This window comes from Budorcas taxicolor, chromosome 17, assembly GCF_023091745.1.
Source record: "Budorcas taxicolor isolate Tak-1 chromosome 17, Takin1.1, whole genome shotgun sequence".
NCBI classification, from domain to species: Eukaryota; Metazoa; Chordata; class Mammalia; order Artiodactyla; family Bovidae; genus Budorcas; species Budorcas taxicolor.
The window spans coordinates 62442842-62468716 of record NC_068926.1 but is presented as its reverse complement, the minus strand read 5'-3'; the positions used below and the strand labels follow the sequence as shown (position 1 = coordinate 62468716).

Sequence of the window (25875 nt, the reverse complement as noted above, 5' to 3'; positions counted from 1 at the left end):
GAAAGAGAAGCTGGTTAAACCTGCATGTGTTGTAGACTGCCAGGCATTTCAGAAGGAATGGTTAATTTTACTGGACTTGTTTGGGAAGGAAGCGGGGGCAGAAATGGCCAGTTTCTAAGTGCTGATCCCCGTGTTGCTGCTCTCTACATAACTCTTTGGGGGATTCGGAAATGGGAAACCATCAGCATCCTCATTCCCACTCTGACTCCTGAGAAGCTGCTCATCTTAAACCTGGTCGGCAGAGCTCTTCGAGGCTGGGAGGAACTGCTTGGGGGCAGTGTCTCCACTGGTATCGACTGGAGCCCCTGTGGGTGCGTTTGGCAGTGGGTCAGGAGGTATTTGGAGGTTACTGCTGAGAAGGCCTGAGGTGCCTGGGTGGGTGTTTTCCAGGCAGACGTGGACAGGGCAGTGAAGGCAGCCCGGGCCGCATTCCAGCTGGGCTCGCCCTGGCGCCGCATGGACGCGTCCGAGAGGGGCCGGCTACTGAACCGCCTGGCTGATCTGATTGAGCGAGACCGGACCTACCTGGCAGTGAGTTCTCAACCTCTTCCCTTCTCAACCTGCACGGAGAATGGAGATCCCACAGATAGTCAGGAAGGGGTTGCATTGCTGACAAGTAACTGACCAGAATGGTGTAGGTGGGACACCTTTGGGGTTTGCCCCTGTATCAACCCTGGGAGCCTCTTGAGTGTTTCCTTTGATGTGATGGGTCTAAGAAAGGAGATGGGTGGGGAGGGGGCTGTGATGGGGAGGCCTTCCTGGAGACAGCCCAGAAGATGGACAGCCTGCTATGTGCTGGGGCTCCTCCCTGGCTGCAAGAGGCAGAAGAAACCAGGGGGCAATACCCTCACCTCTCCCAATCCATCCTGCACATAGCAACCACAGTGAACCTTCCAGAAGACGAATTATACCATGGTGCTCTGCTCTTAAGCCCTCCATGGCATCCCGTGGTCTTAGGATAAAGCCCTGTTCCCTCAACATGGTCTACTAGACCCTGCCTGGTCCTGACACTGTGACTAATGATTTGTGTCCTTACTTGCTGGCTTTTTGTTCTATAAGCTCCCAGTGGTCATCTCTGTACTCCTAACATCGATCTGCCATAGAGCAGAAGCTTGAAACAAATGTTTATGAAATGACTGAATGAGAAGTTGGTGCCTCCTTCCTCCCATCCACCCCCATGCTCCCTCCATTGAAGAGGGCCAGAGGTGCCTTAAAATTCAGCACAAAGGGGCCACCAGCCCTCCTCGTACCATGCTGAGCCTCCATGCTGCTCATCACCTGATTTGCTCTGATTCATTCCTGTGCCCACCCGTCTGTGCTGATCTTGTGTTTGTTTGTTTGTTTGTTTGTTTTTCCACTCAGGCCTTGGAGACCCTGGACAATGGCAAGCCCTATGTCATCTCCTACCTGGTGGATTTGGACATGGTCCTCAAGTGCCTGCGGTATGGGCTCAGGCTTCCTGCTCTTTGTTGTGGCTGTGCCAGTGAGGGGGAGGGGGAGGTGGGGGTGGGTGAGTGGGTGGGGAGTGTTGCTGGAGGGCTGTGAAAGGATCACCGGAGCTGGGGGAACGTAGTGAGACTCCATCTCAGGGGGAACCGTCCCTCCGTACCAAAACTGTAATTGAGTCTTACGCGTCTTCTCTTTCAGTTTTGGTAATTCATGGGTTAGCTGAAATTTGTCCCTTTCTTTGAGGTTATCTGATTTTTGGCTATAGTGGCACATCACATTCTCTCATGATCATTTAGATCTCATTTTTTATAATCATAATGTCCCTACTTCCAGTTCTGATTTTAGTTATTGGTGCTTCTTTTTTCTTTTTATTTTTTTAGGTATATAGTGTTACTTTGATATATTTATATATTGTAGTATGGTTTCTTTTTTTTTTTTTTCCTTTTTTTTTAATTTTATTTTTTTTAATTTTAAAATCTTTAATTCTTACATGTGTTCCCAAACATGAACCCCCCTCCCACCTCCCTCCCCATAACATCTCTGTGGGTCATCCCCATGCACCAGCCCCAAGCATGCTGTATCCTGCATCAGACATAGACTGGCGTTCTTTTTTCTTTTTAAACGTTATTCAGTGGGCTGTGCTACGTCTTAGTTGTGGCATGCGGGATCTAGTTCCCCGACCCGGGAACAAACCTGGGCCTCCTGCATTTGGCATGCGGAGTCTTAGCCACTGGGCCACCAGAGAAATCCCTCCCCTTTTTCCGTAGTCCAGCTAAAGGCCTGTCAGTTTAGCGAGCGTTTCGAAGAACCAGCTTTTGAATTTGTTGATTCTGTTGTTTTTCTGTTTTTCAATTCATCTGTCTCTGTTCTCCATTATTTGCTTCCTCTTGCTAGCTTTGGGTTTAACCGTAAACATTTTAATAACCGAGAAATACAAGATGAGGAATAAGAGGTTTCAGGCTAACTTGGGTAGCTACAGAGAGTGAGGGGTCTTAAACCACCAAGGCCATTGATTCTCACGGCTGCCTCCTTGCTGCGTTCTTCTCTTGATTGACTACCCCAGCCTCTTTAGGGCCTGTCTGCATGCTGGAACCTGGCTGCCCACTCCTGGGCTTTCTTCTCAGGGCTTGATTCCAGCCAGACTGACCTCAGCCCCTTAGTCCTCGTGCCAGATTCCTGGAGGAGCGGCCCTGATTCAGTCTGACCGGCTGTGGTTCGGGTGGACAGGTCATTATACCAATAATGGCTGCTGCCCTGTGCCCATGTGGACAGGGGTGGAGGGGAAGAAGCAGAGTCGGAGACATATGGGCTGGAGAACAAAATAGTGGTTCTCTCTCGTGACAGGGGTTCTCAGCCAGGGCTGCTGTGTCTCCCAGGGGACGGTGGGTAATGTCTGGAGGCATTTTTGGTTATCACAACTGGGAGGGAGTGGTGCTACTTGGCATCTCGTGCATAGAGGCCAGGGATGCTTTAAAAATCCTAGTGGGTACAGGAGAGCTCCCACAGTGAAGAATTTTCCAGCCCCAAATGACAGGCGTGCCAAGATCGAGAGTGCTCTGCAAGAACACCCAAGAGGGAGTGGCTGGGTGAACCCCATGCAAATCGCCAGGCCCTCCTGAGTCTGAGCAGTATACTAATGTGCTGATTCAACACCTGTCCTGAGGCATGCAGACCCACACCACATAGGCCTAAGAGGAAGGGAGCAGCAATACCTTACTTTGTACAGACTGGCAAAATAACTCCCTGGCTATTTTTTTCCCCAGGGTCACACACCCATGTTCACACCCAGGTCAACTCTGGTCTTGGACTAACTTCAGCAGACACGTTCATTTCTGAAAGCTCTTTCACCCTGCGTGTTGCATCTCTCCCCCGTCTTTTGTTGTCCTGCTTCCCTGAAAATCATTACATACTGTACGCACATGGCTCTTCGCCTCGACTAGCCTGCAGTGCTTTTTCACCCCTGGTGTCCCGTGTGTCTGGATGGGAACTCAGTCACTGATTGGTCTCTGGCCACTGCTGCCTTGGTGGTAGTATGGTGTTGTGCACACAAGTGCCAGCTGTTAGATGAGTGTGCACTTTCCCACTAGAGTGGAGCCATGGTTCTCAGATAATAACCTACGGTGCTGCACTGGTAAGACAGTCACAGTTTAATATATCTGTTTATTAAAAATACTGACTCCTGGGCATAGGCCCCAGTGAGTCAGCTGAATAAGTCCGAAGTGGGTACCTAGAATTTGGTGCTTTTTTACGAGCACCCCAAGTGAGTCTGAGGCTTCGAGGTTAGTTATCTAGAATGAATTACTGAGACCCTAGTGGTTAGCTAACTCTTTGGAAATAAAGCCAAGAGCAAGGGCAGTTATCAGAAAGACCCAGCTGGACCAGTCTGAGCCTTTGCTTTCTGCCAGGGTTTACAGGGTCCCCAACAGTCACTGATTGAGTTGTTATTTTTCTTTTTTTAAGTTACTATGCCGGCTGGGCTGACAAGTACCACGGGAAAACCATTCCCATCGACGGGGACTACTTCAGCTACACCCGCCATGAACCTGTGGGAGTGTGTGGGCAGATCATCCCAGTGAGTCTTAGACTCAAAACAAACACGTGAAGGTTTATCAGGAGCGCTGTGGGAGGCAGCAGTCTCGGGCAGGTTCATTGCCAAGGTGGAAAGGTCTGTGGGTTGATGTTGGATGGTGGCATGGGCAGTGGTTGAGAACATGGGTTTTAACAAAACCAACCAGTACTGCCGTGTGTGAACTCTGTGACCTTGGGCAAGTCACTGATGCCCCTAGGAACTGGTTTCCTTATCTGAAAAGTGGAAGTGAGAGTAGCTGTCTGAGGCTGGGAGGGAGGCGTGAATGCAGTGTGGTGCCGCCACAATGGTAAAAGCATCAGTGAGCACGAGTCACTGGTACTGTCCCCGGCCCCCTGCCTGCTCGCCTGTCTTCATCTGTAATGGAGTTCTGAGGGAAACAGGAGAGGTTCAGAGAATCTCCGCTCTCTGGCTGCCACTTTCTGCAGCTGCTGTAGCTCTTGGCTGAGATTTTGGCAGTGGCTGTTGTTGATTGCAGTGGAACTTCCCGCTCTTGATGCAAGCTTGGAAACTGGGCCCAGCCTTGGCGACGGGAAACGTGGTTGTGATGAAGGTGGCTGAGCAGACTCCACTCACTGCCCTCTATGTGGCCAACCTGATTAAGGAGGTGCGTGGCTGTGTCTGTCTTGACCTCTAAACGCCTTTTTAAAGGCTTGTTCTATAGGAGTTCGGATGAGGGGCACCCTAGTGGGGCCGGGTATTTGTAGCTCAGGGCCTGACCCCCTTCACCTCTGCTCAACACACTTCAGCCTAGGTGACCCCCCTATCACCTCTTTTCTATGTTGGGTTTCATTGCCAGACCCCTTTTCATTGGAAAAGACTCCAACGCTGGGAGGGATTGAAGGCAGATAGGAGAAGAGGGCAGCAGAGGATGAAATGATTCCATAGCATCACCGACTCAATGGACATGAATTTGGGCAACCTCTAGGAGATGGTGAAGGACAGGGAAGCCTGGTGTACTGCAGTCCATGGGCTCACAGAGTCACATGACTGAGTGACTGAACAACAGCCCTGTGCAGATTATCATTCTGAGTGCCATAGGGGTCGGGGCAGCAGCCACAGGGAATCCCACAAAACAGGTTCCTCACTGTACCATCCAGAACTCCTGAGCAGCACCCAGTAAGACTGCTTACCTGGGTGCTGGGCCGACTGCCTCAGCCTCTCTGGGAAGGGATGTGTATTCCTCTGTCTGGACTCCGTGGAGCAGGAGAATGACTCCAGTGTCCCTGGTGTTTTTTTCACAGGCTGGCTTTCCTCCAGGTGTGGTCAATATTATTCCTGGATTTGGCCCCACGGCTGGAGCTGCCATCGCCTCCCATGAGGACGTGGACAAAGTGGCATTCACCGGCTCCACTGAGGTAAGGCATCCCAGCACCTCAGGCTTGTGGTGCATGTGGCTCAAGCGCCTTGGTCCTCAGAGGATGGTGAGTTCAAGATCAGCCTCTGGGGGGAGTTTCCTGGTGGTTAGGACCTGGCGCTTTCACTGCTGTGGGCCAGGGTTCAGTTCCTGGTTAGGGAACTAAGATCCTGAAAGTGGTGCGGTCAAAACAAAAACTAATAATAAGATTAGCCTCTGGGCACTGCATGGGGGTCTGCCCCAGGACTGTCTTTGAGTGGCTTGTGTGAGGGGCCCAGGTGTGCCAGCAGAGACCATCAGGGTGGAGCCCTCTGTAGAATGGTTGACACGCCAGCTGCTGTGGGGACAGGGGGTGGGTTGACATACCATGTGGGATAAAGAAGCCAAGGCTGGCTAGACTTCTAAAGCCCAGAGGTGCCGGCCTGCCCAAGGTCAAAGCACCTGGGCTGTGTCAGACTCTTTGACTGGTTCTGTCCTGGTGATTAAAGAGAGTGGGCTTCCGGGAGACATGAGTTCAAATCCCAGCCTTGACATTATGACTTGGGGTGATTCACTGCATGTCTTTGGGGGCTCCATTCATTCGTGTTTAGACTGAGGATGGTAGTGTCTATGCAGTAGAGATGTAGGTGTGGTGTAGTGGCGGAGATGATTGGAGTCAAACTAAGTGTTTCAGCAGCACTTACTTAGCTATGTGACCTTAGGCAAGTCAGCCTCCTGAAGCCTCCATTTCCCCATCTGTAAAATAGGGATAATAACTCTGCCCACCTCCCAGGGTTGGCGTGAGTGAGATAAAGCTTATTCAACAAAGGTCTAACCCAGAGTAAGTACTTGGTGAGTGAATGAATGAGTGAGTGCCGCTCTGGGCCAGGCCCTGGAGAGGCAAAGATGTATAAGATGTCTGGGGATTCCTTAAACATAATTACCTTGGAAGCAGGGACAAAATTCATTCTAAAGAGGTAACTTGAATTCTTGGAAGGCTTTATCCCATGACTTTAGAGAAGGCACACTGAACAGCATAATAAAGGGGATCTTCAAAATGATTCCCCTGAGATGAAGATACCTTCAAACGTTCAGTCTGTACGTAGAGATGGCGGTTGCGGGAGGGCAGAATGGTGGCTGAGGTGACACGGTCCACTCTTTCTGGGGTTAGTCACCACCTAAATCAACGCCTCAAGGGGATATTGGGAATCTGGCAGCGGGGATGGTTTCCCGACCGAGATAATGTGTGTTCACCCAACAGATAAGCACAGGGGTGTCTTTGTGGCAGGCTTTTGGAATATGGAGGTGAAAAGCACCCCATCCTTGCTGTGTGCGGGGGATACCATTTAGATCACTGTGAGGAGGCGGCGGGATGGCGAGTCTGAACTGGTGCTGGACGCAGTTTGCCCAGTGTGAATTCTGGTTCCAGGTTTACTGTGGGCAAGCGACTTGACCACTCTGAGCTGCCACTCCCACATTTCTGAGTGGAGGAGGAGAGTCGGCCCTCCCTCTGAGGTTGTTTAGAGGGTTGACCTCAATGCTCACAAAGCACTTAGCTCTGTGTCTGGTGTGTAGATGGTGCTCAGGAGGTGGCAGCCACACGGCAGTGACTCTGACTGCTTGTTGTCGTTACGTTGCTGTCACCCTGGGAGCTCAGAGGGTGGGGCTGCTGTGTGAGTGAGTGGCCAGATGTAGTGAAATTCCCCAGGTCTCTTCTAATCCAGCTGCTCCCTCAAGCTGTGGGGGCTTCTGTTCTGTGCCTGTGAGAACGTTTGGCTCTTCTCTTCTCCACTAAGACTTTGTCCCTGTTTATGCCTCCCTGTAGGTTGGCCACCTAATCCAGGTTGCTGCGGGGAAGAGTAACCTCAAGAGAGTGACCCTGGAGCTAGGAGGAAAGAGTCCCAATATCATCATGTCAGATGCTGATAGTAAGGTTTTTTTGGGGGGCTTGGGGAGGGAGGAGGCAGAGGTCTGATATCAACCTGCCACTAGCTATGTCTCCTGTGGTCCCACTTGGCTCTGCCATCCTTATCATCACTGGATTGGTTTCTGCCCTCAGGATGAAAGTGAGACTCCTCAGCGTGGCCCTCCGGCCTGTGTGGCCGTGGCCTGTCCCCCGCCTTTCTCCTCTCTGCTGTCTGTAATCCAGCCGGGCTGAGCTACTGACTGGCCGAGCTGTGCAGCTTGCTGTCTGTCAGATCAGGCTACTTTGCCCCCATCACGTCCTCTTTCCTGGTCCTGTTGAGATGCTCCTAGATTTGTCTGCCTTGAGGGAGTCTTCCCTGATGGTCACAGGGCAGCTGGCTCGTCCTCCAGCCGCCCTTGGCTTCATGACCGTAGCGGGTTAGGACCGCTGCTCTTCGTGTCTGTCTGCCCCTTGGTCTCCATGCTTGGAGGAGGGAGAGGTCAGGCCTGTCTTGTTCCCACACGGGGTCTGGCACCCAGAGGGCATGAGTGCTGTTGGCAGTGTTAATAGGTAGCAGCCACCACAGGGGCCAGGCCTTTCCTTCTCCTCTGATCGTGGTTGCCTTCTGTCTCCCCAGTGGACTGGGCTGTGGAGCAGGCCCACTTCGCCCTGTTCTTCAACCAGGGCCAGTGCTGCTGTGCAGGCTCGCGGACCTTTGTGCAGGAGGACATTTACGCCGAGTTTGTGGAACGGAGTGTTGCCCGGGCCAAGTCTCGTGTGGTTGGGAACCCCTTTGACAGCCGGACTGAGCAGGGGCCGCAGGTAAGCTCGGTGGTTACACTCAGGTCTCAAGTGTCCAGAGCCGCCACGGAGAAGCAGAAAGGGCCTTGGACTCCCTGAGTCAGGCAGGCCCGACTCCAAGGCTCAGCCCTGCCAGGCACCAGCTGCGTGCCCGTGGAAAGCCACCTGCTGTCTCGGAGCCACCAGTCTCTCACCTGTAATGCCTACCCTTCCTAACTCCCAGAGTGGCCGTGAAGTGGAAAGTAACAGTAGAAAGTTACACTTACACTTACCCTTTGTAAGTTACACACACATAATAAATACGAGGAGTGTCTATGGGAAAGGGAACACGTGTTTCCTGGACCTTGGCCATCTTAAAAATGCCTTGACCAGAACGACACATGCATGCATACCTGTTTGCTGCAGCTGCTTCTGGGAGGTGAGCAGAAGGCCATGTATGGGTAGCAGAGGGACTTCGTTTCACTTTATACTCTTCTGAGCTGTTTTATTGAAAATTAAAAAAAAAATTTGCTTTTTTACCATGAACATGTATTCATTTTAATTAATAGTCAATAATAATTACAGTAAGAAACACAGCAGTACCTCTCCCCACCACCTCCTCTCGTATCCTGGTCCTTTTCCCAGCATTGTCCTTAGACCCAGCCTGTCCTGGGCTCACTCTCCACAGGGCCCCGTGCTGGCCACCTCCTTCCAGGGAGGAGGAACCATAGGGTCAGGAATCAGGGGTGCTTGCCCCCACAGGCCCCTTGTGTGCAGCCCTGAGCCCACTTTGAGGGCCCATGGGGGCTTCTCTGTGGGCTCCACTGTCCTGGGAGCACCTGTGTTGCTGGTGTCCACTCCCCAGAATCTGGGGCCAGCCCAGGCAGCCTTTTTTTTTTTTTTTAACAGATTCTGTTTTTTCAGAAAAATGAGCAGGAAGTACAGAGTTCCCATAAACCCCGAACCTTTCCACTCCCTGGTTTCTCCTGGTTTTAACATCTTGCCTTGGTTTGATATATCTGTTGTATTATTAACTAAAGTCCATAGCTTGCATTAGAGTTCACCCTTGGTGGTGTACATTCTGTGGGTTTCGACAAATGAATCAAGACATGTATCTACCATTACAGCATCTCTTTTTCTCTCACTTTTCTTTGTGGTTTGTGGCTATTTAATTATTAAGGTAATACAGATTTGTATTAAAAACTTCATAAAAAAGAGTTTACAGTAAAAAGTAAGATTCCCCTTTTCCCCTCCATGTCCATTTCCCATAGGTAACCAACCACACTCACACACAGAATTACATTTTGGTATGTTTGTTTTAACAAAAGTTGGAATATATTTCATTCTACAAGCTTTCTCCCCTTTAAGAAATATCTTAGGCTATCTTTCTGTGTTAGTTGACTTATCTGTTATTGATGATACAATATATGGATATACCATAATTATATTAACCAGCTCCTCTACTGATGTATACTTAGGATTGTTTCTGCGTTTTGCTTTTATAAGATATTCCCCAGTGACTATTCTTGTTCAGGTCCCTTTGTCACACGTAGCATAAATTCCTAGAAGTTAAGTAGCTGGGTCAAAGGATATGAACCTCTAATTTTTTGCCTAATTTTTAAGACACTTGCCCAAAGATCTGTACCAGCTTACGGTCCTTTTTTTTCCTTTCTAAATTGAGGTATAATTGACCTGTTTTATCAGTTCTTCTAATAGTATATGAATATTACAGAGTATATAACATACTTTACCATCAATGTATTTTTGTACTAGTTAAAATTTTTAGTAATCTCATACTTGAAAAACAAAAATGGTGGGCTTAATATCGGAGAAGGCAATGGCAACCCTCTCCAGTACTCTCGTCTGGAAAATCCCATGGATGGAGGAGCCTGGTAGGCTGCAGTCCTTGGGGTCGCTAAGAGTCAGACACGACTAAGCAACTTCACTTTCACTTTCATGCATTGGAGAAGGAAATGGCAACCCACTCCAGTGTTCTTGCCTGGAGAATCCCAGGGACGGGGGAGCCTGGTGGGCTGCCGTCTATGGGGTCGCACAGAGTCGGGCACGACTGAAGCGACTTAGCAGCAGCAGCAGCAGCAGCAGCAGCAGCAGCATTCATGATCTGGGCTTCCCAGGTGGCACTAATGGTAAAGAACCCACCTGCCAATGCAGGAGCCATGAGATGTGGGTTTGATCCCTGGGTCGGGAAGATCCCCTAGAGGAGGGCAATGCAGCCCACTCCAGTATTCTTGCCTGGAAAATCACATGGACAGAGGAGCCTTGTGGGCTACAATTCATGGCGTTGCAGAGTTGGACACGACGGAGTGACTGAGTGTGGAGCATTCATGATCTGGCCCATTTCCCAGGTGTCTCCATGCCTGTGTGGTTCTAAGACTAGAGCTAGGAGACGTCTGGCTGTAGCATCCATATAACTCTGGGCTTCTTCTCCCTCAGGTGGATGAAACGCAGTTTAAAAAGGTCCTTGGCTATATCAAATCTGGGAAGGAGGAGGGGGCGAAGCTGCTGTGTGGTGGAGGGGCGGCTGCTGACCGTGGCTACTTCATCCAGCCCACCGTGTTTGGAGACGTGCAAGATGGCATGACCATCGCAAAGGAGGAGGTCAGTATGGGTCCAGCACTTAAGGGAATGTTCTTAGGAGAAGACGTGGACAGTTCAGCCCAGCATCTTGACCCATGACCCATCTGCTGACCTTGGGTCAAATCCGGGCTCAGTGCGTTAAGACCAACCATTTGCAGCTCACTGCTGACCTTGTGCTTCTCTTCAGCCTCTTGTGGCGGCCAGTGGTTGGGGGCAGTCTCTGAATTCCCTGGCCAAGCCTGCAGGTCCTGCGTGTGTTCTGGTCCCTGTGAGTGGGACTCAAGGCAGGATTCTTCCCGGCACTTCTCATGGCCTTCATGCCAGCAGGACTCTGGACTAGGTCAGAAGCCAGGCTTCCCCGCATGGCTAGAGTCCCTTGATCTTCTCCTCCTTGGTACTGATTATGAACGTAGGGCAGCAACTGTCTCATTCGTTTGCTTCACAAATCATTCTGAGTGCCTACTATGTGCCAGGTGCTCTACAGACACTGGAGAGCCGGGAGGATGAAGCCCTTTAGTGGCCTTACACAGGGAAAATATTACACTGCCACCCTCTTCCATTGATAACTCAAAAAAAGAGAGCAAAAATCAGGATAGGAAAATACAACAAAGTTCTGCCTCTTTTCGCCATCATGACTACTTTGATCTTTTTTTTTCATTCTCAACGGAAAGGGAAAATATTCATTTTCTAAGGAGGGCAGGGGCTCCTTTGCTTTGCTAGTGCCCTAAGTGCACGATGCCCCATCTCTTGCTCCAGCTATGATATGGGCTCCTGGCAGTCTTCTCACTTCCCTCTTGACACTCTCTACCCAGTCCTGGCATCAGCTGTTTCTTCACAAAGTCCTACTTCCTTTTAGTGGCAAATAGATTTTTTAAGAATGGGCGCCAAAAAAAAGAATGGGCGCTGGTGCCTGGAACTCCATTTTCCTCCTCCCTGCTCCTCCCCCCGACTCTGGCTTGGCCAGTTTCTGCTTCTGTGGTGTCCCAACTTGATTGTCACCTCTCGGGGCCTTTCCTGACCTCCCGCCTCCCACCACTCATTCGGGCCAGGTAGCTCCTCTGGGCTCCCCCTCCGCACATGTCCTGGTCATAGGCCAGTCACTGGATCACATCAGGATCCGTTCCCTGGGGCTCTCCCCTGACAGGGCTGAGAGCAGCCACGCTGCAACAACAAGAAGCACATCTGATTCCCATGTTGTGGTTTCTAAATCCCGTTGCCCACTTAAAAGGAAGCAGGATTCCTGGAAGAAATGGCTCAGATATAAGACAGGGAAGGTGTAAGATAAACCTGGAACATCTTGAGATCAGAGATCCTGTTTGTGCTTAGTTAACTTCTTCATAGCTGTTTCTTCAGTATCTGATGCGTGTCTGGCTGAATGACTGACTTAAGTTCTTTGAAACTAAATCTACATGTAACTTGTCAGTGCAAACCCCTACCTCACAGGACTGTTTAGAAATAAGCTACGGTATGTAAGGCCCGTAGCACATAATAGAAGGCCACCAGCTGGCTTCCTTCCCTCGTGCTCCAGCGAGTATGGGAGCTGCCATCTCCCTCGGGGACTGTCAGCACCCTCAGTGTGTCTGGGGGCTGCTGGAACCACCTGCTCAGTGCTGGCGAGAGCTGGCTAACATGTGGGTGTGCGTCTGCCACACCCACCCTTCATGCTGTCTCATCCCAGATCTTTGGGCCAGTGATGCAGATTCTGAAGTTTAAGAGCATGGAGGAAGTCGTTGGGAGAGCCAACAATTCCAAGTACGGGCTGGCTGCAGCTGTCTTCACGAAGGACTTGGACAAGGCCAATTACCTGTCCCAGGCCCTCCAGGCCGGCACTGTGTGGTAAGGGCCTCCCGCAGCCCTTCACAACCCAGGCAGAGAGCCCAAGCCAGGGTCTTTGGTAATCCCCTGCTCACATCCCAGAGTTGGGATGCCAGGCTCAGTGCCTCCTGGGTCTGGGTGTGGGGTAGCGGGTAGAGGTTTCCCATGCCCTTCTCCAGGGGATTAAACTTCCCTGTGGTGCGTATGTCTGTGACGCTCTTCTTGGACAAGCAGCTGGGTGACTGGGCTCCTCACCAAGCTGTGAGGAGACCAGCGCTGAGGGCCCACACCTGTGTCGCCCTAGTTTTCAAAGCTTAGCACCTACGTCACACCCTCTAGGCCAGCTGTAATGTAAGAAACAGAAAATACCAAGTGTTGGTTAGGGTGTGGAGACAGGAACCCTCACACGCTGCTGGTGGTACTGTAAAATGCTGCAGCCATTACAGACAAGTCTGGCATAAGCTCCCCAGTCAGTTCAACATAGAACTATCCCAGGACCCAGTAATTCCACTCTTGGGTGTATACCCAGGAGGGGGAAAAAAAAAACACATCCACACAAAAAAGTGTATCTGAATATTCAGACTATTCGCAATAGTCAAAAAGTGGAAACAGCCTAAAGGCCCATCAGCTGATGAATGGACACACAAACTGTAGTTTATTCACGTGATGGAATGTTCAGCCATAAAAAGGAATGAAGCGCTGATGCCTATTTCAACGTGGATAATGTAATACTAAATGAAAGAAGCCAGACACAGAAGGCCACATGTCGTGTGATTCCATTTATATGGAATATCCAGAACAGAGCCATACAGACAGAAAGTAGATTAGGGGCTGCGAGGGGCCGGAGGAGGAGGGAACAGGGGAGTAACTGCTGACTGGGCATAGGCTTTCTTTCTAGGGGGATAGAAATGTTCTGGAATTAAATGGAGAGGATATAATATTGTGACTATGCTATAAAGCACTGAATTGTACACCTTTAAGGTGGTACGTTTTTAAATTCAGTCAAAATTTAATAGTTAAAAAAAAAATTACCCCGAAAAGTTCAGCACCTAATTAGCAAAAACAACTCATTAAAACGGGAAGCTAGCATTTGGTGCACCCTGGTATTGACATCCATGTCATGAAGGACCAGACAGCTTATGGCTTTGTTTCACACGGCCTGCTTTTGAACCCCTGTATGGCTAGATTTTGGAGAAGGCAATGGCACCCCACTCCAGTATTCTTGCCTGGCAAATCCCATGGGTGGAGGAGCCTGGTGGGCTGCAGTCCATGGGGTCGTGAAGAGTCGGACACGACTGAGTGACTTCACTTTCACTTTTCACTTTCATGCATTGGAGAAGGAAATGGCAGCCCGCTCCAGTGTTCTTGCCTGGAGAATCCCGGGGACGGGGGAGCCTGGTGGGCTGCCGTCTCCGGGGTGGCACACAGTCGGACACGACTGAAGCGACGCAGCAGCAGCAGCAGCAGCAGCATGGCTAGATTTTAGTAGGGTTCTCCACCTCCCTTTTTCTAAAGTCAAATTTGCTCTAAAGTTAAATTTTAGAGCAATACAGGAGGTTTGAGGGGGCATGATACTTCATCCCTGCCCCAGTGAGTTACTCCTGAAATCTCATCTTAAATTGTAGGGTCAACTGCTATGACGTGTTTGGGGCCCAGTCGCCGTTTGGTGGCTACAAGCTGTCTGGGAGTGGCCGGGAGCTGGGGGAATACGGGCTGCAGGCGTACACCGAAGTGAAGACCGTGAGTATGGGTGCCTTCTCCGCCCTCTTCCTGTGCCGGGCTCCCCCAGTGTTGACTGCAGGTTTCTTGTTTTAAGCCATGGAAGCTACCAACGAGGGTAAAGACCCAGTCTCTTCTATGCCTTGTGAAGAGTAAGTAGGGACTTGACCACCACTGTGCTTGCACAGTCCTTTGCTGGGCTTCGTCATACACTGAGTTCTGTAGAGCCTGAGAAGAGGGAAAAACCCCCAGTGGAGAAAGACTGGGTCAAAGGGAGGCTGAGTGTGATCCTAACGCAGAACAGAGCCCTAGCAGGTTGCTCGGATCGACTGTTTGGTTGTCGAGATGTTGGAAAATCAGGAGAGCCCTTCCGCTTATCGCTCTGGCAGCACCCAGCTGCGGGGGCCTGTGGTCCACAGGGAAGCACACAGATTTAACAGCTCCTCTGCATCCCTCTCACAGGTCACGGTCAGAGTTCCTCAGAAGAACTCCTAAACCACGCTGGCTTTCTCACTCATCCAGTAACGGAACGGTCAGAGGAGATCAGCCACAAGACCAAGAAAAATGACCCTTGCATGCTAAAGGTCTCGAAAGAGAAACTGCCAGAACAATCTCTTGGATCAAGAAAGTTCCTTCCAATACATAGGCTGAGTGTGGGGCAAAGCATATATGGAAAGCCTTTTACACTGCAATACTGCTACTGGCTTTCAGAGTGACTTTCCAAAGATTCAAATATTTCCTTCTGTCAATCTGACACACTTCTTTCTGTAACTTGCCTTAACAGGGGAAGAAAAAGCCATTGTTGACCCCTGTACTATCATTGAGGCAACAGCTAGCACCTTGCTTTGTATTCTGGACTAAAAACTCAATAAAGACACTGGTGCTCTTCACTTTCTAAGTAACTCTTTCTCCATCTCAACCCAAGGAGATGCTGTCACATAGACATGGTGTCCCCTCTGTGCGTGTGTCACGCTGTAAACAGCTACCACCCCTCCCCTCTTGGGGGCAGATGGCCTTTGTATCCTGCACGTAATTAACGGGTGTCTCCGGCCTGCCCACGTGTGGCGGGCCCTGTGCGACACACTGAGTCCAGACACCTCAACAGCACCCCCAGCCCCTGCCCTGAGAGATGGGGAGGTAAACCGGGGAAAATGTGCACTTGACACTCGAGGCTGGTTCTCAGTGCTGGAAGTTCGAAGACTTGGTCAGAACAAAACAGATTCCTGCCAGACCAGTTTCATAAGAGATTAACTTGAAAACCAGATGTCCATTTACTCATTTAAAGTGAGGTCTGTATTTTCAGACTTTTTGAATCTCGTATTCAGAACACTGCCTGCCTTTAGTCAGGGGACCTGGAAAGTTAGTAATTAGTACTGTTAGTAAATTAGGAATCTGAACATTCCTTAGTGAGCAATGAAAATGGAACAAAAAGAATTGAATCAAAGTAGTAGTTTGTGAGTGATCACGACTGGGTCACAGCTCCTTTAAGAATCTGGGGGAAAGGTTTGATCCTTTCTTGAGAAACACACCTGTATAACTTTTGCAGACAGTGTCAGGGGAGTGGTGGAATTCCGGTTGACCCCTGCCTTTATTTCACTGAGGCTAAGCCACGTCTTGATAAGCAACCCCTATTCCACTAAAGACTCATTTGATTTCTCTGAGTAGCACTTCACAATTTTTGTCATATATGCATATACTTGTACGATTATTTTTTTCTTTAAATTGACTTTTATTTACATTGCAGTACATTAAAAAGAACAGCATTTAACTGTCATAAATAGAAGATGTGAAAAATGAAAGCAGAACAATATTACTAAGTTTTAAACAATGAAATACAAGTGTCTTTTAGATTATTAGGTTTACTTGTATTTAACCTTTTAGATTATATATATTTACACATGGGCTTCCCGCATGGTGCTAGTGGTAAAGAACCCATCTGCCAATGCAGGAGACGTAAGAGACGCAGGTTCAATCCCTGGGTTGGGAAGTTCCCCTGGAGGAAGGAAGGCAACCCACTCCAGTATTCTTGCCTGGAGAATTCCATGGACAGAGAAGCCTGGCAGGCTACAGTCCATAGGGTCACAAAGAGTCAGACACAAGTGAAGTGACTTAGGACAACACATATTTATATATGTATTCAAAAACGTAATCATTCTATAGCTGAAATAGGTACATCTCACTGAGATGACAATTTTACGACCAGCTGAAACAAGATGTTCCAGTTCATGTTGCTTCAAGGTGAAATGAGGTTCACTGCCAATAAAATGATTCTGTATTTTAGCTTTGATGAGGAGCTGCAGCAGCAACTGTCCCATGACAAATGAGTGGCAAAAGGCAAAGTTTTGAGCTCACGCCACCCTCCGCCCCCTGTTCTTCCACCTTGGCAGTCTCCTAGGCATGAGGTCAGCTGAAACCTCTGTCCCTGTTCTCACAGCACCTGGGTCCATGCAGGGAGAGAGGGATTAAACACAGGGACTTAACAGGAAGAGGGTGTTCTGACAGTGCCAAGGGGGATGCCTGGCCTAACCTGGGCCTGATGGAAGAAAAGGTCACGCTCTTCACACTTACATACGTCCATCATAAACAATTACTGGAAGGGTACTGAGTGCTAGGGAGTGGTGATGCAAAGACGAGTAAGACCTGTGAGACTCACTGTCTCTAGAAGCTCAGGAAATGGTGAGGAGAGACAGACTCAAAAGAGATGATTATAGTGCGATGTAAGTGCCAGATACAATGAGAGGAATACAGTAATAACATCATGGAAGGACAAGAAGGGCCCCTGCTGACTGCAGGCAGGGAAGAAGGCTCCCTAGAATGTACTCTCTCAGGTAAAAGAAGCCCAAAGGTGAGCAGTGAAGGGCTATTAAAGTGATTCCACAGAGTCTTTAAATAAGTAATTCCTACTATTTCAATGTTCCATGACCCTCATCCTTGAGGTTTAATATGACTTCTAACATTCCAGCCATCACAATAACATTCAAGAAGCAAGATGGTTAAAGGACAAAGAAAGGTGGGACACTTTTCCCTATTAAGGCAACTTCCCAGGGGCTGCCCACAAAACTTCTATTTATATGTCTTTGGACATTTAAAGAGACCTGCCTCGTGAGAAATTTGTATGCAGGTCAGGAAGCAACAGTTAGGACCGGCCATGGAACAACAGACTGGTTCCAAATAAGAGAAGGAGTGCGTCAAGGCTGTATATTGTCACCCTGCTTATTTATCTTATATGCAGAGTATATCGTGAGAAACGCTGGACTGGAAGAAACACAAGCTGGAATCAAGAGTGCCAGGAGAAAAATCAATAACCTCAGATATGCAGATGACACCACCCTTATGGCAGAAAGTGAAGAAAAACTAAAGAGCCTCTTGATGAAAGTGAAAGAGGAGAGTGAAAAAGTTGGCTTAAAGTTCTCAACATTGAGAAAACTAAGATCATGGCATCCGGCCCCATCACTTCATGGCAGATAGATGGGGAAACAGTGGCTGACTTTATTTTTGGGGGTTCCAAAATCACTGCAGATGGTGACTGCAACCATGAAATTAAGAGATGCTTACTCCTTGGCAGGAAAGTTATGACCAACCTAGACAGCATATTAAAAAGCAGAGACAGTACTTTGCCAACAACAGTCCATCTAGTCAAGGCTATAGTTTTTCCAGTGGTCATGTATGGATGTGAGAGTTGGACTATAAAGAAAGCTGAGCGCTGAAGAATTGATGCTTTTGAACTGTGGTGTTGGAGAAGACTCTTGAGAATCCCTTGGACTGCAAGGAGATCCAACCAGTCCATCCTAAAGATCAGTCTTTGGTGTTCACTGGAAGGACTGATGTTGAAGCTGAAACTCCCAATACTTTGTCTACCTGATGCGAAGAGCTGACTCATTTGAAAAGACCCTGATGCTGGGAAAGATTGAAGGCAGGAGGAGAAAGGGACGACAGAGGAAGAGATGGTTGGATGGCATCACCAACTCAATGGACATGAATTTGGGTAAATTCTGGGAGTTGGTGATGGACAGGGAGGCCTGACGTGCTGCAGTCCATGGGGGTCACAAAGAGTCGGACACGACTGAGCAACTGAACTGAACTGGACAAAGTTAAGATACATGGCCACATCTAGCTGCAAAGAAGGATAAGGAACTTTGTCTTTTTAGCTGGGAGTCAGTGTGCCTATCTAAAACTAAAGTTCTTAATTCTTAAAGTTCTTAAGAATAAAAGGAAAACGGATTTGGGAAGGCAAACAGCAATCCCTATCATGATGCGAAACAGCACCCTCAAAATTTAGGGTGATGACTTTCCTATGCCTAACCTTACCACCAACTTAATTCAAATCTCATGTTATAGGTGAGAGTACTTCTGGGAAGATTTTCTATACACAGTGTATTACTCAAGAAAATTTTAGTTGCAAGTATCAGAAAACCAAGTTCAAGTCAGTGTGAAAAAAACATGGTCCCCATATTCCAAAACCCCGAGAGCTCAGCTCTGACCATGGCTTGATCCAGAAGTTCGAAAAGTTTCCGTCTCTTGGCTCCACCTCCGCCAGGTGGGCTCCATGTTTAAACCATACCCATTTTGGTTCTGGTGGGTCTGGATTCTTAGAAGAACCAACTGACTTCAAGAGCTCTCATCTCATACCGGGCAAGGCTCAAGTCCACTGGCTAGGAGAAGGTCCGTGTTTGCTAGCCCCAGCAAAGACTCAGGTTCATGCTAACTGGTCCAGTGGATGTGACATCCTGCCCTTCCCTCGACCAGTGGCCAGAGTGATAAAGATGTGGCGATTCACTTCGACCTGAGTTGTAATGGTCCACCCTTGTAGCCCTGGAGGCCCTTCTAGTCCATTTGAGGCTGAGAATGAGGGATGGATCCCCAAAGAAAAGTGGTGCTCTTATCTGAAGGAGAGGACATAAGACATTGGAAATGCCAACCTTTTAATACTCCAGTGCTGCTGAAAACCCTGTTGGGGTGAATTGGAGAAAACAGAGAAATGTGATGTTTCTTGCCCCCATCCCTGTGAATCAGAGTCATGGTAAAAGAATCTGCTTCTTAAACTGACAAGTAACAAAAGAAATGCCAGCTATTAAGAAAACGTCTATAAAGTTGATTCTGACATCCTAGACCCATTAATCTCCTTGTGCTTTCAGTGACAGAAACCTAATTAGAACACTAGGTAGCTGTCTGGAAGCAAAAACAAAGTTCTCAGGTTATGAACAACCTAATCTCTCTGGGTTTTTAGATGTGGGTCAGTCACAGGAGTATTGGGTGTAAAGATGGTGTTTCTGCCTTTGGCCTTGCCCAGCGGCCAAGAGGAAACGGCTGAATAAAGGACACAAGGAGCTTCCTGCGGCCCTGAGAAGGGGGCTGATGTGGGGTTTTCTAAGTCTAGGTGCCCCCTTGTGTTTCTAAGTACAACTACAGCGCTATCCTCTCTGAGATCTGACAGGATAGACCAAATGATCAGGCTGGTGTCTTTCAAAGAGTGTTACACGAATGAGCTTATTTACAAAACAGAAAAGACTCACAGCAAACTTATGGTTACTAAAGGGTAACAAGGACCTACCGTGTAGCACAGAGAATTGCATTCAATATCATGCCATAAACTATAATGGAAGAGAATCTGAAAAAGGATATCTATATAACTGAATCACTTTTCTGTATACCTGAAACTAACACAACATTGTAAATTAACTATTGTTGCTGTTCATTTACTAAGTCGTGTCTGACTCTTTGCAACCTAATGGACTGTAGCCCGCCAGGCTCCTCTGTCCATGGGGTTTTCCAGGCAAGAGTACTCGAGTGGGTTGCCATTTCCTACTCCAGGAGATCTTCCTGGACCAGGGATTGAACCCACATGTCTTGCACTGGCAGGCAGATTGTTTACCACTGAGCAATACTTCAGTTTTAAAAATGGTTGAAACAAAACATAAGATGGCGTTACGTGCCACATGAGTGTATATGGGCAACACCCAGTGGTCAAGGGCAATGAGTCAGGAGGCGACGGTCACACACCCAAAATAATGGAAAACAGGGACTCCAACAAAGACTTCTCCACGAATGCTCACAGAAGTACTATTCACAACAGCCCCAAAGTGGAAATATTCTGAATGTCTATTAACAGATGAATGAATAAATGAAATGGGGCCCATTCATATAATGAAATTAGTATTTAACCGTAAAAAACTCATGAAGCACTGATACATGCTATTATATACATGAACCTCAAAAACACGATGCTATGTGAAAGAAGCTGGACATAAAAGGCCACATACTGTCTGATTCTATGTTTATGAAATGTTCAGAATAGGTAAATCCGAACAGACAAAGCAGATTGGTCACTGCTAGGAGCTAGGGAGAGAAGGGAAGTTGATGGATAATAGATAAGGGTTTCCCTTGGGGATGATGAAAATGTCTTTCAACTAGATAGAGATGATACTTGCACAACATTGAGTACTAAATGCCCCTGAACTGTTCGCTTTTAAATGGTCAGTTTTATGTTACATGAATTAAAAAAAAAATAAACTGCCTTACCTCTGGGCCTCCATTTCCTCACAGTCCCTCCAGTCATGTCCTGCTCTCATTCAGCTACTTCATGAAGAATAAAAGGTAACTGATAGTCATTGTTTTTATTAAACTTTTTCCGAAAATGAAAATTTTTTTTTTCAGTGATATATACTCCTGGTTTCCAATCTTATGGCCCCAAGAAGAAATATTTACTGTACATCTACTAAGTGCCCCATACTACTGGTCTGGCAGCCACACTTAGAGAACCAAAACCCAGACCTCTATCTGCTAAGTTTGTTCAAGGTAATTCAGGCTTTCTATAACCCACTCGTCCAACTCGTTAGAACCTCTGCCCACTGCCTGGTTCCCAACCACTCCCACATTTTAGGGAGCTGTTATGATAGCACCTCTCTTTCAGGCACCAACATCTGTGTTAGTTATCTATGCTGCATGACAAACTGCCCCTAACTTTAGCACTTTAAAAACATCTATTCTCTCACAGTTTCTGTGGGGCAGGAATTTGGACATACCTTAACTGGGTGCCTCTGGTACAGAGGGATGCGATCAAGTTGTTGGCCATGGATGCAATCATCTCAGGGTTCAACTCCGTGAGGATCCATGCTAAGCTCATTTACGTGACTTTCCAGGCCTCAAGTTCTCACTGACAGCCGGTGAGACATGGGTTCCTCGACATGTGGGCCCCGCTATGGGCAACAGTAGTGGGCTGACTAGCATCCTCTCCCCTATTCCTGGTCACATGGAACCTCAGAATGTGGAAAGAAGGTCTCTGCAGATGCAACTGGTTAAGATGAGGTCATACTAGGTTAGGGTGACCCCTAAATCCAATGACTGGTGTCCTTGGAAGGGGAAAGAGCACAGAGGCACACAGAGAAGGTCATGTGAAGATCAAGGCAGAGATTAGAGGGATACACTTGTAGGCCAAGGAAGGCCAAAGGACTGCTGGGAGCCACCAGCAGCTGGCGGAGACAGAAAGGACCCTTCCTAGTCTTCAGAGGGAGCAGGGCCCTTCTGACACCTGGATTTCAGACTTTGGGCCTGCAGGACTGTAGAGGATAAATTTCCATTGTTTTAAGTCACCTCAGTTCAGTTCAGTCGCTCAGTCGTGTCCGACTCTTTGTGACCCCATGAACTGCAGCATGCCAGGCCTCCCTGTCCATCACCAACTCCCGGAGTTCACTCAAACTCATGTCCATCGAGTCAGTGATGCCAACCAGCCATCTCATCCTCTGTCATCCCCATTTCCTCCTTCCCCCAATCTCTCCCAGCATCAGAGTCTTTTCCAAGGAGTTAACTCTTCGCATGAGGTGGCCAAAGTACTGGAGTTTCAGCTTTAGCATCATTCCTTCCAAAGAACACCCAGGACTGATCTTCTTGTAGTCACTTAGTTTACGGTAATTTGCTATGGCAGCCCCAGGAAACTAATAAAGCTGCTCACATTTGAGCTGACTTTCCTCAGAGCGAATGGGCAAGAGAATGGGAGAGCAAGACAGGGGTACCCAGGAGGGAAGCCACAATCTTTTTGTAATCTAATCTCAGACATGACAGCCCATCATTTGAAGTGAGTCCCTAGGTCAGCCCATGAGCACAGTGAGGGGATTACACAAGACCATGAATACCAAGAGGCAGGCATCTCTGAGGGTTATCTTAGGCTGTCTACCACATTCCTTGATTTCTTCAACAAATATTTATTAAACACCTACTGTGGGCTAGGTGTTGAGGATGGAACTAATAATGCAGATAAGATTCTTTCCCTTTTTGAGAATATTTAATCTAATGGAGGAGAGGACCCTAAAGAAAAAAAAAGTGGATATATAAATTAAAATTGTGATACGTACAAGGAAGTGAATTATGAGGTAATACAGATAATTGATTTAGACTGAACCAAGGGTCAGGCCTTGGTTGAGATGGTTAGATGGCATCACCGACATGATGGACATGAGTTTGAGCAAGCTCTGGGAGCTGGTGATGGACAGAAAAGCCTGGTGTGCGACCATGGGGTCACAGAGTCGGACACGACTGACTGACTGAACTGAACTGAACTGAAGGGTCAGGCCTGGGGCTTCCCAGGTGGCTCAGTGGTAAAGAATCTGCCAGCCAGTGTAGGAGATGCGGGTTCAGTCCCTGGGTTGGGAAGATCCCCTGGAGAAGGGAAAGAAAACCCATTCCAGTAGTCTTGCCTGAGAAATCCCACGGACAGAGGAGCCTGGTGGGCTACAGTCCAAGTAGTCACAAAGAATCGGGCACATCTCAGTGACTAAGCACACAAACACACGAGGGTTAGGCCCAGTCTTTCCGATGAATTAATATTTAGAATGTGGTTGAAGAACGTGTAGGAATTGGCCTCTGTGTGCTCAGTAAGGAGAGTAAGCTTCTGGATAGAGGGACAGTGTGTGCAGATGACAGATGATGAGCTTAGCTGTGAGACTCAGAGTGCCTAAGGCCTGGGCCTCCTCTCCGCATCTCTACTATGTAGCATGGTGCCTGGCACAGAGAGGCAGCTGGCAAATTCTTACTGAAAGAACCAAAGAAACCAAGGCACCTTCTATTTCCTAACTGTCATAGATAATGTTAATCCAAGTCATTTCAAAATTTTCTCCCACAGTTCACTGCAGAATCACTTTCTTATTTGTGTTAGAGAGAACAGGCAAAGCTGCTGTAACGAAAAGCTGTAAATACATGAAAGCTCAACATAAGGGATTTTTTTTCTTCTTCTTCTTTTATATAACAATCCTGCGAGGATGCTGAGGTCAACAGGGCAGAGTTCTCTTCCACCCAGATATCCTCCATCTTAAAGTCTTGCCTTCTCCAGAACCTGGTCATCATCTTCCAGCTGGCAGAGTAAGTGAGAGCATCTGTTGGCAGATTTTCCAGGCCAGGCCTGGATATGTGCACGTCTTCTTCTGCTCACTTTCCTTTGGGGGAGAGCACAGACACATGGCCACACCGACTTTATGGGGGGTGGGGAATGTCCTGTAGGTGTATGGCCAACAAAGAGGACAACTATGTCTGCACCGCAAAATATATCCCATTATGTGTCTAATTCTCTGGTACATTCCTCAAGAACCTCAAGTTAACCAGATAAAAAAGAACTCTAGATTTCTCACTCTCATCAAGTCTTTCATTCACCAAATGGCACCACTATCTATGCAAGTTGCGTAAGGTGGTCTCCTAAAAGTTATTCTTTTTTTAAAGTATTTATTTTTATTGGTTTTATTTGGCTACCCTGGGTCTTAGTTGCCACATGTGGGATCTAGTTCTCTGGCCAGGGACTGAACTCGGGCCCACGGTATTGGGAGTTCAGAGTCTTAGCTACTGGACCACTAGGGAAGTCCTGAAAACTATTCTTGATTTGTTTCTTATTCTCATCTTCCTCACGGAGTTCTTCAGGAAGTCCTTTCAACTCCACCTCCAAAACATCATAAACCAATCTACTTTATGGCCACTGTCTTAGTTCAAGCATCATAATAATTTGGGCTATTCCAACAGCCTCTTAATAACTGTCCACGTCTCCACTCACTTGTCCATATTTAATTCTCCATACAGCAGAGTCTTATCTTTAAAAACATAAATTTGATCAGACCCCTCTTTAGTTTAAAACCTTCTAGTGGCTTAGAATAAAATCCAAAGTTCTCACCATGACCCCTAAAGGTGTATATCAGCGGTCCCCAACCTTTTTGGCACCAGGAACCACTTTCTAGGAAAAAATTTTTTCTACGGACCAGGGTAGGGGAGAGGGGATGGTTTCGGGATGATTCAAGCACATTACATTTACTGTGCACTTTGTTTCTATTATTATATCAGCTCCATCTCAGATCAGACATCAGATTCCAGAGGTTGGGGACCGCTGGTGTAGATGATACAACCCTCTTCACCTTTCCAACCTCATCCTTTACCATTCTCTCCTACTCTCCCTGCTCCAGCTACAATGATTGTGCTGCTGCCTGACCACATTTACCTAGCTTCTACTTTAAGACTTTTACAACTGCTGTTCCATCTGCCCAGAAAGCGACCTGGGTCTCCAGTAGACAGTTCCTTCTCATTTATCAGAGGTCTCAGCATCAGGGTTGCCACCTGGGAGACCTCTTCTGATCCTCTATTTGAAAAGTTCCCACACCCAGTTAAATTCTCTTACTCAGCATTCTGTTTACTTTCTTAGTATCCACAAACTATGCTTTTCTTTCTTTACTTTCTGCTTCTCGCTCTCTCAAAAAAAAAAAAAAAAAAAAGATCCATGTGCAGGTACTGTGTCTTTTTTTCTACTTTTTCCCCAGGGTCGAGTAGGCCTGGCACACAGTGGTGCTCAGTAAATAAGTGAACAAATGAAGAACCATCAAGAGGTGATTAACCAAATGCTCCTGCAAGGTTCTGATAGGCTGTTGGTACAGCCTGGCCTCTCCACCCTTCTTCCCCACCCCTAGCCCCCCGTCCCCTTGCCCAGGAGAGGTATGGCAGAAGAGCAGCCGCATCTGGTGAGGCCCTCCTCTCTCCCACGGAGCTATGGGAGCCTGAACTTACTGGCTACTCCACTTTCCGAAAGGGAAAGATACCCAGCCTAAATGCCGACACAACGAGGAAGAGCGGAGCGGAACGAGCCTTGGGGGTCAGAGATCTAGGGGGCCCCTGCGGCACAGTTGGTTCCAGAGCCCCCAGGCCGACCCCCTGAGCTGTAGGCTGCTCCCCGCTGCCGGGGCCTAGGGGCTGCAGGGAGGGAGGGCCTGCACCCAGTTCAGCATTTGGTCCGCAGATGGGATGCTGACAGGCAAAGGCTTTAGCGTCCGGCTTTCGTTGATTACTTGTTTTCTCGAGCCAGGCATTAAAAAAAAAAAAAAGTCATCTGTGTTGGTAGAGTAAGGAGCACAAACCTGCGTTCCACTTCCGACTTGACCACTTCTCAGCTGTCCGCAGCTGTGCGCAAATGAGTTTTGCTCTCCGACTGCCTCAGTTAACTCACCTGTTAACAGGGAACAAGAACACACTTAGCTCAAAGGGCCAAATGCCTACTTTATAAAGAGGAGAGAAACTAATGGAAGAAAAGAGCCGCACGTAAAGTAAACGCACCGTATATATACAACTATTGTTGCTATTATTATATATAGAACTCTTGTTACCGCCTGACCCGCCCGGAGCCTCAGTTTCCGCGCCTCTATCACTAGTCGTTTATCTCCGGATCTT

At 48.1% G+C, this 25875-nt stretch overlaps 1 protein-coding gene and 1 long non-coding RNA gene across 2 annotated transcripts in view; one reads left to right on the top strand and one right to left on the bottom strand.

The window, feature by feature from the left end:
* ALDH2 (aldehyde dehydrogenase 2 family member) overlaps window positions 1–15080 on the top strand; it is a 25029-nt gene extending 9949 nt beyond the window's left edge. Inside the window, exons 3-13 of the mRNA XM_052654381.1 lie at window positions 391–531; window positions 1363–1442; window positions 3910–4021; window positions 4515–4643; window positions 5281–5394; window positions 7198–7300; window positions 7916–8100; window positions 10513–10677; window positions 12335–12492; window positions 14097–14211; window positions 14653–15080. Of these exons, the coding sequence (XP_052510341.1) occupies window positions 391–531; window positions 1363–1442; window positions 3910–4021; window positions 4515–4643; window positions 5281–5394; window positions 7198–7300; window positions 7916–8100; window positions 10513–10677; window positions 12335–12492; window positions 14097–14211; window positions 14653–14685 (1335 nt within the window). The 3' untranslated portion in view covers window positions 14686–15080. The remainder of the gene's footprint in view (window positions 1–390; window positions 532–1362; window positions 1443–3909; window positions 4022–4514; window positions 4644–5280; window positions 5395–7197; window positions 7301–7915; window positions 8101–10512; window positions 10678–12334; window positions 12493–14096; window positions 14212–14652) is intronic.
* LOC128062044 (uncharacterized) lies at window positions 8482–25875 on the bottom strand. The gene is made up of 3 exons (XR_008200793.1): window positions 25762–25875; window positions 25566–25654; window positions 8482–8558 (listed from the first exon to the last, which is right to left on the bottom strand). It is a non-coding gene; the product is annotated as an uncharacterized LOC128062044 (long non-coding RNA).